This window comes from Phyllostomus hastatus, unplaced genomic scaffold (assembly GCF_019186645.2).
Source record: "Phyllostomus hastatus isolate PE091 unplaced genomic scaffold, TTU_PhHast_1.1 phas_contig_58, whole genome shotgun sequence".
Lineage (NCBI taxonomy): Eukaryota > Metazoa > Chordata > Mammalia > Chiroptera > Phyllostomidae > Phyllostomus > Phyllostomus hastatus.
This window is the reverse complement of record NW_025333916.1, coordinates 27851181-27865148: the sequence shown is the minus strand read 5'-3', so window position 1 is coordinate 27865148 and position 13968 is coordinate 27851181. Positions and strand designations below refer to the sequence as shown.

The following is a 13968-nucleotide window of genomic DNA, read 5'->3' as shown; positions in this document are numbered from 1 at the left end:
CAGTGAAGGTAAGGAAACCAGGACTCAAATCAATGATTTGGAACAGAAGAAAGAAAGAAATATTCAACCGGAACAGAATGAAAAAACAAGAATTCAAAAAAAATGAGGAGAGGCTTAGGAACAACTCCGGGACAACTTTAAATGTTCCAACATCCAACATAGGGATGCCAGAAGAGGAAGAGCAAGACTTTGAAAACTTATTTTAAAAAATAGTGAAGGAGAACTTTCCCAATCTGATAAAGGAAATAGACACTCAAGTCCAGGAAGCTCAGAGAGTCCCAAGGAAGTTCGATCCAAGTAGGAGCGCATGAAGACATATCATAATTACATACTCAAGATAAAGATAAGGAGAGAATCTTAAAAGCAGCAAGAGAAGGGGAGATAGTTACCCATGAGTACCTATAAGACTAACAGCTGACTTCTCAAAAGAAAGCTTACAGGCGAGAAGGGGCTGGAAAGAAGTATTCCAATTCATGGAAAGGCAAGGACCTACATCCAAGATTATTCTGTCCAGGAATGCTTTCATTTGAAATGAAAGAGCAGAGAAAGTGCTTCCCAGATAAGGTCAAGTTAAAGGAGTTCATCATCACCAAGCCCTTATTATATGAAATGTTAAAGGGACTTATCTAAGGAAAAGAAGATCAAAACTATGAACCATAAAATGACAACAAACTCACAACTATCAACTGAATATAAAAAAAAAACAAAAACAAGGAAAAACTAAGCAAACAACTAGAACAGGAACAGAACCACAGAAATGGAGATCACATGGAGGGTTATCAGTTGGGAGGGGGAGGGGAGAGAGTGGGGGAAAAGGTACAAGGAATAAGAAGCTGTAGGTACAAAATAGACCAGGGTGGGTTTAGAATAGTGTAGGAAATGGAGAAGCCAAAGAACTTCTATGTACGACCCATGGATGTGAACTAAGGTGGGGGGATGCTGGGGAGAAGAAGAGTGCAGGGCAGGAGATAAAGGGAGAAAAATGAGACAACTGTAATAGCATAATCAATAAAATATACTTTAAAAAAACAATATAAACAACAAATAGTAAGTAAAGTATACATTAAAATCTATACTGGGATTCCATTTTTTACTTACCAGAATATGAAAGATTGAAAAGGTTATATACAGTACTTAAAGGTTTTTATGTATGCATATATATATTTATATAGAGATAGATGTATCTCCACCTGTCACCCAAATCAAGATTTTGAATATTTGTTGCCCCAGAAATTTCCCATGTGCCTCTGTCTTTTCCCCTCCCCCTGCCCAGCAGTTATTTTGATTTCTATTATCCTTCTTTCTTATATTCCTTTCCTTCTAATGCTATCATGTCTCAGAGAGGCCAGTGGCACTGCAGATACTATCTAGTTTCATACCTGACGACAGGGGGCTACAGAAGTTACCTATTCTGCACTGTTAAAATATTTTCTTAAGTCTGAACCTCGAGGCAACAAATAGTTGTTGAAGACCTCATAATGACTCTACACTATGCTAAGCACTGAGTTGTATACAAAATTCTCTGGCAAGGTCCAGGATCCAGAGAAACTGATCTGTTCTACCCCTGTAACTTACTGGGAAGTAAAGGACCAGTCCCATTACCTATGTCCTTCCCTATGGCTCAGGGTGTTTAACAGAATTGTCGATTCAGAGTAAGCCCTTTATACATTTAACGAATGCAAGTAATAGAAACCTCTGAAATTTGTTCCTAAAGCCATCAGTTAATAAAGTTCTATTGAAAGTCTGCAATGTAACTTCTCTGAAATATTTTTGGGTGCAATCGTTGCCTTTTGTCAAAGAACGCATGTATGACGGCAACTCTTCGTAGTATTGGGATTTCGTTTGAGTGAGGATTCTTGGTTTGGTTTTTGAGAAGGTAATTTATTTACATGCTTAAAATTTTAAAGTTACCAAAGGTGTATAGTGGCATGTCTCTTACCCTTTCTTCCCCAAGACCCAGTTCTTTCTTCAGGTAACCAATACACATACTTACAGAGATTTTTTTTACATACCTCTATCTTTAAATAAAATCTATATATAATTCATATTATATATATAATTTTTATACAAATGGCAACATACTACACTCTACATGTTGCTCTTTGTTCATATATGTATGCATATGTATACTTCTTCAAGCTGTACCTTTGTCATTTGTGCATATTAACATGTAAATTATAGCTTAGTAAAGTAGTCAGCATAAAAGGTAAAAAATAAAAGTAACTGTAGGGCAAAGAAGAGAAAAAATGAAGGTTAGAGAAGACCCAAATCTAGGGACATGGGTAGAGGAATGAGAACACGTGAGAGAAAGGGCTGGAGTGTCCCCACAGCTGCCTCAGGCTGCTCAGTGGCCCCCACAGGTAAGGCAAGCCATCATGTTGACCTAAATCTACCTTCTTGAATTTTCATGTCGCCTAATGTTTCCAAGCTAACAATTTAGTTATTGGAAAGTTTAACAGTGATATGTGTAACTGAATATTATATTTCTCTTACTACTTTACTTTAGACTTTGGGGAAGGCTGTCAAATTTCTCTCTCTTTTTTTATTTTAATTTTTTATTTACTCATGAGAGACAGAGAGAGAGAGAGAGAGACATCAATTTGTTGATCCATTTATTTATGCATTCATTGGCTGATTCTTGTATGTGCCCTTATTGGGATTGGGACAGACAACTTTGGTGTATCGGGATGAACCTCTAACCAACTGAGCTACCCAGCCAGGGCCAAAGTTCTCTTTATATTAAAATATTTTCCATAATCATTTAAATCTAAAAGCAAACAGCTTAAATAACTGTTATTCTTATTAAGTAGTTAGCAATTACAATCCCCTCTGTCCTTTCTATTTTTAATTTGATTAGATTCTGTTCCTGTTTGTAACACGTTAGGTTTTACACTCGGTTACCCCGTGTCAGTTTTAGTCATCACAATGTGAGGACCCTTAAAGATGGCTTCGATGTCTTCTGCTTTTAAAATTCAAACTGTGGCCATATTTTATAGCACATAGGTGCTAGTATCTATAAAATATATTTTACTTAAGTTGAATGCAAAGAAAACTCCAAGTATTTAACATTTTTTACTGCTTTATATAAAGAATTTATAGCAACAAATATGTATTGAGGGAAGAATGGAAAGAAGAGCAGAAATTAAAAATTCTTTGTGAACTAAAAGAAAGTTAGATGAGTTCCTTGGTATAAATATTCTGAAAGAGTGGATGTCCTCACTTTTAAGTTAAAAATGTCTTCATAATCTTATTTGACACCCAAAAGAAGAGATAAAACTAAATCAATCAGAGTTGCTTATTTTAAACTACTAACGTGGAAGAGCTAACACTTAAGTAAACGTATAAAATGCTTTCGTCCACTTGCCTCAGAAAATACAAGTAACCTGTGAAGAAAAACATTATAGGCATTACCAGTTTTTTAAAATAAAAAGAGACATGAAGATGTTTAATTTATTATCTAATGAAACAAAATCAAGATTTCAGTCTAGTTCGGTCTAAGTACTAGTTTCCAGTCAGCAGCAATTCTAGTAATCAACCCTCTTAAGCATTATTTACCTATTAAGGGTCTAACTCTGAAATGATGTTAGAGAAACAACAGAGTTGAATAAAGTTCCTATGTTAAAGGCAACTACAATATACTAGGTTGTCTAGGATAATGCATCCACAGCTGTGATACATGCTGGAACGTGCCAGTATAAAAGACACATAGCTCTATTAATAAGCAGGATGAACTGGCGTGAGACTTTCCACTGAGGGATCAGGAAAACTTCCCACAGGTAAGTCTGCACAGGAGAGGAGGGACAGTAAGAACAAAAGTATGTAAGCAGAAAAGCCCGTGAGAGGTTCTGGGAATAGTTGGCCACGTCTTTAGACTGCGGAATGCATGAGCGGCGAGGTGGGAAGAAAGGGTAGCAGGAGTGACTTGGCCATGCTCCGGGGCATGCACTTCCTTCTTGCAGAGATGGGGAGCTTTGGCATTCAAGGGTTTAGAAGGGAAAGAAGGCTTAATCATCAACTCCTTCATTATAGAGACAAGGAGACCGAGCTTCAGAAAGGTTAAGTCATATGAAGAGAAACAGAAAATTCAGAGATGAATCAATCCTCCCAGGAATGACAAGATCAAATACATGATTTAGAAAAATTATTTCAACCACGTGCAGTATCATAGACTAGAGAGAAAAGAAACTATGTGTAGTACAGCTTATGAGAGGGAAGAAACTGGATGCAGCATAATTCAGAATTCTTTTTACTAAGATGCTATTGTAATGTGTGCTAAGAATTTGATTCACTTTTGACATGCCAGATGAACTGTTAATTTGGCTACAGAAAACCCTGCCTTGGTTACACAGATTTCCCAGAAGGAAGGAACAACAGAGCTCTTGGGCCAAGCACATCAGCAACCCAGACTGCCACTTGTGCCAGGCCAGCTCTTCATGGGAAACGGAGACTTAAAATGAGTGTCGGAACGAATGTAAACAACTGTGAGCAGGAAAAGCAGTTTGTAAAAGAAAGTAAACTTCACTGACACCCGTGTTTAAATGTAATTTCTTTAATAACAACTAAGAGTCTATGACTTCCCTTCCTGAGAGAGTACACACTTCATTGTTACCTACATAATAGTGTAAGCTGATACACAGTGCTGTGGAAAAGCAGCTGCAGAAGGTGACCGTGAAATAGATGAGGCCAGTTTTCCTTTGTGGAAAGCAGCCTTGTTACTTTATAGTAATACCTTGTAATCTCCAGCATGACCGCCCAGGAAATGCCATGCTGAATCCATATGAGCATTATACCTAAAAATAAAAGAGCATAACAGTACCTGTCCTTTTTGATGATTATCTCAAAGTGTTTCTGATGGAACCCTATTTTCCTTCAAATCACTATCTAGATTGATCAAAAAATTATCTTAACCATTTTCTGTATCTGTATTTGCTAATGGTACTTTTATTATACTTTTACAGTGCTGTCATACCTATTATTCCTTTTTTTTTTTTTTGCTGGATTTAAACAGTTCAATTATGCCTTACCATCTAGCTTAATGGCACAATTTAAGATTATTATACTTCAACACATTATTTTGAATTGGTCTAAGTTTTTATAACACTGGTCTAAGTTTAAGGGAATTTCAAGGACTTTTTAAAAAAATCACTGCTGCCCTCTTTCTCAAGCAGCACTTTTTCATTCCTACACAAGTTTTATGAGGGCACAGACTGGGACACTGTGTCCCCCAGATTGCCCACACCATGGAGGTGCTCAAAATGTTTGCTTAAACAGTGAAAACGACAGTGGCCACAGGTCAACTTTGGATGCAGCTCTGCAACGCAGAGATCGCCTGGGCTGACTTGACCCATCCAACGCCCAAACAGTCTACTGTGCGCACTGGTTTTTATGACGCCCTTCACGTGTTGATATTCTCCAAGCTTCAGCGACACAGGCCTTCCCTTCATTCTCCACACACTTCACCTGAGTGAAGGAATCTGCTTGCAGGGACTTAGTGCTTATTACATGTATGGACGACATCAAATTGTTGTCTTGAACTCTGGCTTCTCTCCTAACTACAAGCTGTGTCTCTCACTGTCTAATAGATACTGCCAGTCCTACGTCTGACTACACCTCAGCAAAGGCCCCAGACCAAAATCATCGCCCTCAAAACTGTCCTTCTTGGTCAGGGCTTGCCTGTTTCAGTAACTAGTCGCACCCAGACATTTCTTCTCTCATCCCCTATGTTGACTCAGTCTCCGATTCCTAGTAACTCTACCACCAAAAATATACCTCCAATCTATGTTTCTCTCCCTTCCTGCTAATACCACACCTGAGGCATTATCTGAACATATGAGAATTACTTTTAACTAGTGTCTCCGCCTCCAAACAAGCTTCCCTGCAAGCTATGCAGCCACAAAGATCTTTCCAAAATGCAAATCTGTTTAAAAACCCTCAGGTGACTTCCTATTGTTCTTCGGAAAATATTCCAATTTTATCATGGCTTACGAAGTCCTTGAAGAGCTGGAAACTACCTTGTAAATTATACTTTAACATGGGAAAATGTATAAAGCACACAGGGTCTAGAGGAGCCAGACTGACCTGTCACTTACTAGCTGTCTTATAATAGGCAAGTTACTTGACTTCCTGTCCCTCAGTATCCTCATATAAAGTGGAAACACTAACACTAGCTCACAGTGTGGGTGTGAATGTCTGACACAGTGTCTGACACATCTGACACCCAGTAAATGCTTCCCAAGTCTCAGCTGCTGTTATCTCTCTCGTTAATTTCTCACTTCTCTCCCATTTACATTCCAAGTTCCATCCACACTAAAGTCTTTCATTTCCTCCTCTCATACATTTCCACTTACATTTTACAAACTCAGTCCCTCTGGCTGCAACCCCATCTCCCACCGCACCAGCCCTCCTGTGACTATTCAGGTCTCATCCTAAGTTCCACATCCTCTGCAAAGTCCTTCTGTCCCCTCCTTTTTCCTGTTAGGTGCCTTTACTGTGTGCTCCTTTTGTAGGTTTTGTATTTTCCCTGCCATACACCAGTCTGAGTTTCCTGTAGTTTTTCACTCTTCACTGCTATTTAGTAAATTCTGCTTGAAGAACAACCATCGCCCTAGCTGGCGTAGCTCAGTGGATTGAGTGCGGACTGGGAACCAAAGTGTCCCAGGTTCGATTCCCAGCCAGGGTACATGCCTGGGTTGCAGGCCATGACCCCCAGCAACCGCACATTGACGTTTCTCTCTCTCTCTTTCTCTCTCTCTGTCTATCTCCCTCCCTTCCCCTCTAAAAATAAACAAAATCTTAAAAAAAAAGAATAACCATCTTACTCACCATCATATTCCCAATGCCTGGCAAAGCATCTAGCTTTTCAAGTAGGCACTTATAAAAACATAATGTGTTTGAATGAGTGTATCTTTCCTCTCTCACAATCCCCCCTATGCTCCTCCCCAAACTACAGTTGGTAGAAAAGCACAACCTTCCACAACAGTTATCTGTAAAATAAAGTTCAGAAAAAGTTGCCACAGAACAATCTTGGTCAAATTGTACTGGGGAGGGTAGGTTAAAACACTGAGCTTCTGAACCACAGCGCTTCTCAGTCTTTTCTATGCTAAAGTGCACTGTCAATCTCCAAGTTCCATGTATGCGTGTGTATGTAGGGGGTACATTTCTCAAAATATCTCCTGCAAGCAGTGTTCTGTACAAAAAAAAAAAAAAAAAGGCAAAACTGATTTAAGGAGATGCCCTTCCCTACCAGAACTTCCCACGAAGTTGGTAGTTGTGGACGGGATATCTCTGAAGCACTTCCTTCGCAAGGTTCACTGTTTTTCGGTCGGTACCCACTGGGTATAGAATCTGAGGGCTGTTAGTAACCGCAGACATACATTGGTAAATCTTTTACAGACGCAGAAACTGAACCCCATTGGGCAAGGCGACCGGTGCAAGGCCACACAACAACTACATAAAACAGGAAGAGAGAAGCAGAACCCCAGATACCCATTCTGTCCCTGCGACTTCAACTACAGACAATGCCTCTGGCTAGTTGGGTACATCACGTGTTCCCACCTCAAATTTTATTTTCAAGCTATATCAAAGTACAGTCAGTTTTTCCCGGCCACCGGCCAGCGAGGCCTAGTTACTGCCTCCCGATCCTACACTTTCCCTGTGATCCATCCAATGCAGTTGGAGTTTGGCTGGGGTGGGGGAGATAGTTCCCTTCTTTCTACCAGAGTTCATGTTTGAAGTGTAAACTTTTTCACGTAAACCAAACGAATCTGTTAATTTTAACGCCTCAGCCTAAGTGCCCATGGGCGCTACTCCCTACCCCAGCGCACCCCAGCCTACCCCACCCGCTTCCTTCATCGCTCAAACCCAGCGGCCCTGCTGTTTGGTCTTCACCTGGGACTGCCATGGAGCTGATAAAAAGGATCGCAGGAGCCCTAGGCTTTCGAGCGCACGCTCACTTCCCGCCGGCTGCGAGGGCAACGCTCAGCGAAGGTGGTCTTTCCTCCCGACCAAGCCGCCGCAGCTCAGGGATAGTCCGGAAGGCCCTCTAAAACTCTAACCATAGCGGAACCAAGTGGCCGCTGATGCAGTTTCCGGGGGAGTCAAATTGCAGAACACACATGGTCCGAACCATTAGTGCCAGTTTCGGGGTATGAATGAGAACTGCGCACGCATGTAGGGAAGTAAACAACCCCCAAACTTAAGAATCGTTCTTATTAAATCTTTAATACAAATTAAAGTTATCTACATAGGAGCTTAATAATTTTTCACGTTCCTTGGAGGTCATTGGAATCCCCCTTCTCAGGGTTAGCGGTGTTCAGGTCCAGGAGCAACATGGCGCCGTCCGTGAGGGCTAGTTATGGGAAAAGATAGTGGTTGGTGTTGTTTTCTTTCGGTATATTGACAGACTGGAGCTTTTCGCGACCACCCGACTCAAGGAAGGGTGATAGGGGGATAACTGTAGAGATCGCCCATCTTCTTTCATCCAGAATAAGGAGCAGTGTCCTGACCACTAACCAGCATGAGCAACATCTACATTCAGGAGCCTCCCACAAACGGGAAGGTGAGATCCCATCTAGGATCCCTGGGTTCCCAAAGGTGATACCTCACGATTAAGGGAGTTCTGGGGTCTTAGGGTGGGAAGAGATCACAGGAAGTCTTGTCCTTTTCCCTGCCTCTGCTCAGGATTGCATCGAAAACCATCTATTGGCACTTCTCAGCATATGTATACTTTGAAAAAGTCCCCAAGTGGAGATTTCTCCATCTACCAGCTATGTGGCACTATTCCTTGCTTCAACCGAAGTAATTCAGGCGTTTTCTAGGGTCTTAAGTAAAAACCTAAGTACGTTTTAAAATTTGACTTTTTTTTTTTTTGTATGCATTTCACGCTTCCTCCATTCATTTTATAACCATTGAACTCCTGCTAGGCGCCTGGCACTATACTAGGTGCCGGAATACAAACACGGATGGATAAGGTCTAGTTGTTGCCCTAGAAGAGCTTATGGTTTAGTTTGGAGGCAAAGCAGGGAAATAAAAACCTTATGATATGTCTGGTAGACTTCTTACGGAGAGAGGAGCATATTGTTTATGGTAGTACTGAGAAGCAAGCAACTGGGAAAGTTGGGAAAAGCTTCATGGAGGAGGTATCTTTTGAGCTGGTCTTAAAACATGAGATGATTGTCAGTCAAAGCAAGTGGGACATGGGAAATGTTCCCATACTGGAATGAGAGAATGATTTTCTAATTGATCTGATAGTCTAGGTATGCCAGTTCTCTTCCAAGGTGTTTATATGCAGTATGGAGCAAAGGAGTCAGTAATGGACTATCACCTGAATTGACCTGAGACCTAGAGTGTATCACCAGTAACACATGATGAACCAGCATGATGTAGAAAATGGTGGGACTGAAAAAATACAGTTGTATTAGGGTAAACTAAATTTACATCAGATATAATTCTGTTGCATGACTATATCTTAAGTTACTTATGCAATATTTTGTTGATAGACATTTGGTAATATATTGAGGGCAATTTGAAAACAATAACAGATATGTTGTGATTGATAGCCCCAGCAAAAATTTAGTAGGTATTTTGGGCAAAGCAATTGTTATAATTCTATGGGTTGTTTTTTTTTTAACTTTTCTCCATTCCTCACCCCTTTCCCACTTCATTGTGGAAACCCAGAATACCTGCCTCTTTTTATTTCCAGATTTTTTTCTTGAGGATAATATCACTCCCCAGTTAATAAATCCTGGTAGAGGTTGAATACGTTGCCTATCCTGCTAGGCGGGGCGTTGACACTTGCTGTTCCTTTCTTTAATGTACTCTTGGCCTGCTCAAATGTCACCATAACAGACACCTTAGACATATTCTTATATTCTGCTCTCTATGTAATAGCAAACTTCATTCATGTCCTGCATCCCAGCATTCTCTGGTCCCCTTAATCTCTTAAGTTTTTTTCTATAGTACTTATTATTTATGGTTACTCTATCCTTCTTCCCCTCTCCTCCCATGGAATGCAAGCACTGTGAGGACAGAGATAAGAATCTCTAATGGTGTGTGATACGTGGTAGGAGAAGTTCAAATATGTACTCAATGAATGGATGAATTAATACTGTATTTCTCTTCTAAAAGTATTAATAAGCATCAGTGAGTTTGAGATTATACAGCTGCTGGTCAAGGACAAGCTTAGTTGATTGACTCTGGAGGAAGGCTTTACATGGTCATAAAGATGAAAACCTTTAACAAAGGTACATGCCTGAACAGGAAATGTTTCATTGAACAAATGTCTGTTAAGCATCTAGAACGTGCCAGGCTCTATGCTCGGTTTTAGAGATGCCATGGAAAGAAAAGCCAGCATTGTCCCTGTTATAATGGAGTTAGTTGAGTGAAATATATATTGATCAAATAATCATGCAAATAAGTATATGCAGACTGTGATAAATGCTGCCCTTTTTCTGAATAGAATTGGACTGAGGGAGAGCAACAGGCATGGCTCAAGTCTTGCTTCAAAAACAGTTTGGGGCTTTTTCCAGCATAAGGCTGATTGAAGACATTGAAGCTTCAAAGTTCTGTACCAGAGAGAGAAGGGCAAAAAGGTTGGCCTGGAAAGAATTCAAAGCAGAAGTAATAACAAGTTTGCTCAATAAATGCTTAGTGCTTATACTGTCTAATGTTATGTTAACTACTGAAAGGATATACCTCGATTCTTGAACGTCTCCCTTGTGGAACAATTTGGTTTTTGACCAAGTTGTTCATGGGAAAACTGTCTCAGTTGTTAAACAAAAAAACTTCAGTTGTCAACTTGACAACCCTTTCATAGTGATGTCTGTGTGGTCAGTCACAGGCCTCTCAGGCAACAAACAAAGGAGATTTGGTTTTCAAACAAATCACTTCTCAACAGCCTTCCAGGACAAATTAAGTTGGAGGATTGAGGTTCCACTGTAGAGATATTAAGAATAAACAGGCCAAAATTCCTCCATTCAGAGTATATCACCTTGGGAAGTAATTAATACATAATAATGCGGAGTGACCCCTGGCAATTTTCCATAAATGTGTTTTGCTATTATGCTGTAACTCTGGCCTCTGAAAATGAGGCATAAAAAAACTACTTGATAGAAATTTCCTTATCCACTGAAGATTAAATTTCCAGATATAATATTTTAATCTAAATTATATATGAACATATACTTATTCTTAAAAAACATTTTACAGTCAGACCTTGGTACTCATTGGCTTCAGAACTCATCAAACTTTGCAGTTGTCACATTTTGACAAGGAAAAATGTTACAGCACTTGGCGCTTGCTCAGAACTTGTCGCACTTGCTAGAATTTGTATAAGTCGCTAGGCCACTCCTCGATAGAAAGTGCTTTATCGTTTAGTACTTGTTAGTTTTGGCACTTGTCTCAAGTTCCCAGTACCAAGATACCACTGTACTTTCAAAGTATTGCTCTGTTTGGGAGCTTTCACTGAAGGAGCCGCTGATGTATGACAAAATAGTGACAGCCAATAGGAATGTATGGGCAAAGGAGGAGGGAGCCATGTGGCTTTTTTTTTTAATTCAGTAGCTTATCAGTGAAGATTAAGAAACCCTGGTAAGAAGGTGGCCCAACCATATCCATATATGCATTCTTTTTACAAGATGTAAGTGGCCTGTGTCCAAAAAAAACTGTATGAAAATAATAATGGCAACAGTAATAGCTCCCATTTTTTAAACGTTTATTATTTGTCAGGTGCTGTTCTAAGGAGCATATGTACAATAACTCATTTTGTCACCACAACAAACCTATGAGGTTATTCTTATTCCTGGTTTTAGATAAGGAAATTTAGTCACAGAAATAGACATCATGCCCAAGGTCTGTTACTCTTGGTAAGCAAAAGGCTCAGTATTTGAATCTGGGCAACTGACTCTAGAGCCTGGAGAGGGGGTGGGGTGATGTGCACTAGTTTGTTTTTAAAGTGGTGGTTTCTAAACCAATGGGTGCACACTTCAGGGGTATGCAAGACCATCCGTGAGATACGGGGAGAAAATCTACATACTTGTTTGTATTTATTTTCTCCTTTATTTGTTTAAATGCACTATTTTATATATAAAAAGGAACATGTAAGTTCAGTTAGTCAGTCACGTTTTACATATTATAATGTAATTTTTCCTGATGCCTTGCTAAATGGGTCTACATTCCACGGCATTTAGATTAACTGAACCAGCACTCGCAAGTTTCAGGTTGAACATAAGCAACCCACAAGAAAAGGGTAGAGCTGATGCCTCAGCATGGGGAGTCTTTCAGAAATTATAAATTATTATGAAAATCACTTAAAATATTATTTTCTATTTATTATTGTTAATGGTAAACTTAGCCTTGTGCTTTGACATATTTATCACTAAGAATATAAAGCTGCTCTGATTTTCAAGACATTTAAAAATTAAGTGCGTAGAACTGGAAGATGGGCCTTTACAATGTGAAAGCAACATTATGCTAAGTGAGAGAAGCCAGGCACCTAAGCCACACATTGTATGATTCCATTTGTATGTAACGTTCAGTAGGCACATCCATAGGGACGGGAAGTCGATTCGTGGTTACCATGGGGTAGGAGTAGGAGGAAACGGGGAGTGACTGCTAATGGGCACAGGGCTTCTTTTGGGTGATGAAATGTCCTGGAAATAGATGATGGTGGTGGTTGTAGAACTGTGACTTGAACTGAACTGAATTATACTAAAAACTGCTTTAAATGGGTGAATTGTTTGGCATGTGAGTTATAGCTCAATAAAGCTATTATAAATAAATGGTTTCATTGTATCATTAGGAAAGAAAATTAATTACATTAAGAATTATTTTAAAAAGTGTTATTTTGTAATCCTTTACTTTTTTTATTTTGTCTTACGCCTTTATAATACAGTACTAGAATAATATAGTACTACATGTATTTAAATATACATGTTTTGGATATGTGTGCTCCAAATCCTGACCTCCCTCCCACCCACCTTTTCTTTTTTGCTAATAGCAATGCACACTCATAAAAACCCTGGAGATCACTGCTTTAGAATTGCAAAGAAGAGAAGACATGTCTAGGTTCCCTTTAACAATCTTTATTTCAAGCTTATGAGGGCATAATGAAGTAAGACAGGACATTGTATTTTTAGGTGTACTGTACTTTTAAGATTGGATGTACGTCAGACCTCGTGGAAAATCAGGTGTTACACAGTCTGAGGTAGAAGGAGTTAGCCCCTCAGAATCCCAAATATATCCTTCTCAGGAGAGTGAGAATCCAGTTGGGTTGGCTTGTCACCATATGTAAGAGATATGGATTATCACTTTGGGGCATTGTTTCATGCCAAGCCTAGTTAGAAGACCTTGCTCATGTCCAGCCAGTATGTGATTGCTTTTGGTTTAGGCACTGTTCTCTACTTAAATCAGTTCAGACCAAGGTAACTGGGGATTTCTTTTTAGACTTGTGGCAAGGCCCTTGAGCTTGATGGACTATTTTTTCTTGTATGGCGAGGAGTTCATTGAGAACTTGGTGGAGGCAGTATGGTGGTTTAGAAGAAGCACGGGCTTCGCAGCCAGACAGCCTTGGGCTTCAGTGGCTCACTGTGAGACCTTGCATATAGTACTTTCTCTGACTCTCTGTTTCTTTAGAAGTAGAATGGGAGTAATGGTACCTACCTTGTAGGCGAAGATTAAAATAGATAAGACTTGTAGTGTTTGCCACAGAAGCTGACACATGGAAAGCACTCAACAAATGTTCCCTTCTTTTTGTAGAGGAAGTATAATGGATTCATTGAGAAAATTATGCGCGTTTGCATTTCTAGCTCTTTTATGTTTCTTTAAGGGTTCAGGAATCCATTTTAAAAGCTACTATAATATACATATTTCCACCTCCTCCAACGCCTTGCTTATTGAAGAATAGTTATAAAAGAATGATGGAGCTATAAAAGCCCAAAATATACAACAAACTCATCAATGTTATATAAATTA

At 39.6% G+C, this 13968-nt stretch overlaps 2 protein-coding genes across 2 annotated transcripts in view; one reads left to right on the top strand and one right to left on the bottom strand.

Moving 5' to 3' along the window:
* The window catches only part of SREK1IP1 (SREK1 interacting protein 1), a 32662-nt gene extending 24603 nt beyond the window's left edge, over nt 1–8059 (bottom strand). The window contains exon 1 of the mRNA XM_045848116.1: nt 7888–8059. Coding sequence (XP_045704072.1) covers nt 7888–7900 — 13 coding nt within the window. The 5' untranslated portion in view covers nt 7901–8059. The remainder of the gene's footprint in view (nt 1–7887) is intronic.
* Nucleotides 8060–8310: 251 nt separating this feature from the next.
* CWC27 (CWC27 spliceosome associated cyclophilin) overlaps nt 8311–13968 on the top strand; it is a 171898-nt gene continuing 166240 nt past the window's right edge. The window contains exon 1 of the mRNA XM_045848415.1: nt 8311–8557. Coding sequence (XP_045704371.1) covers nt 8516–8557 — 42 coding nt within the window. The 5' untranslated portion in view covers nt 8311–8515. The remainder of the gene's footprint in view (nt 8558–13968) is intronic.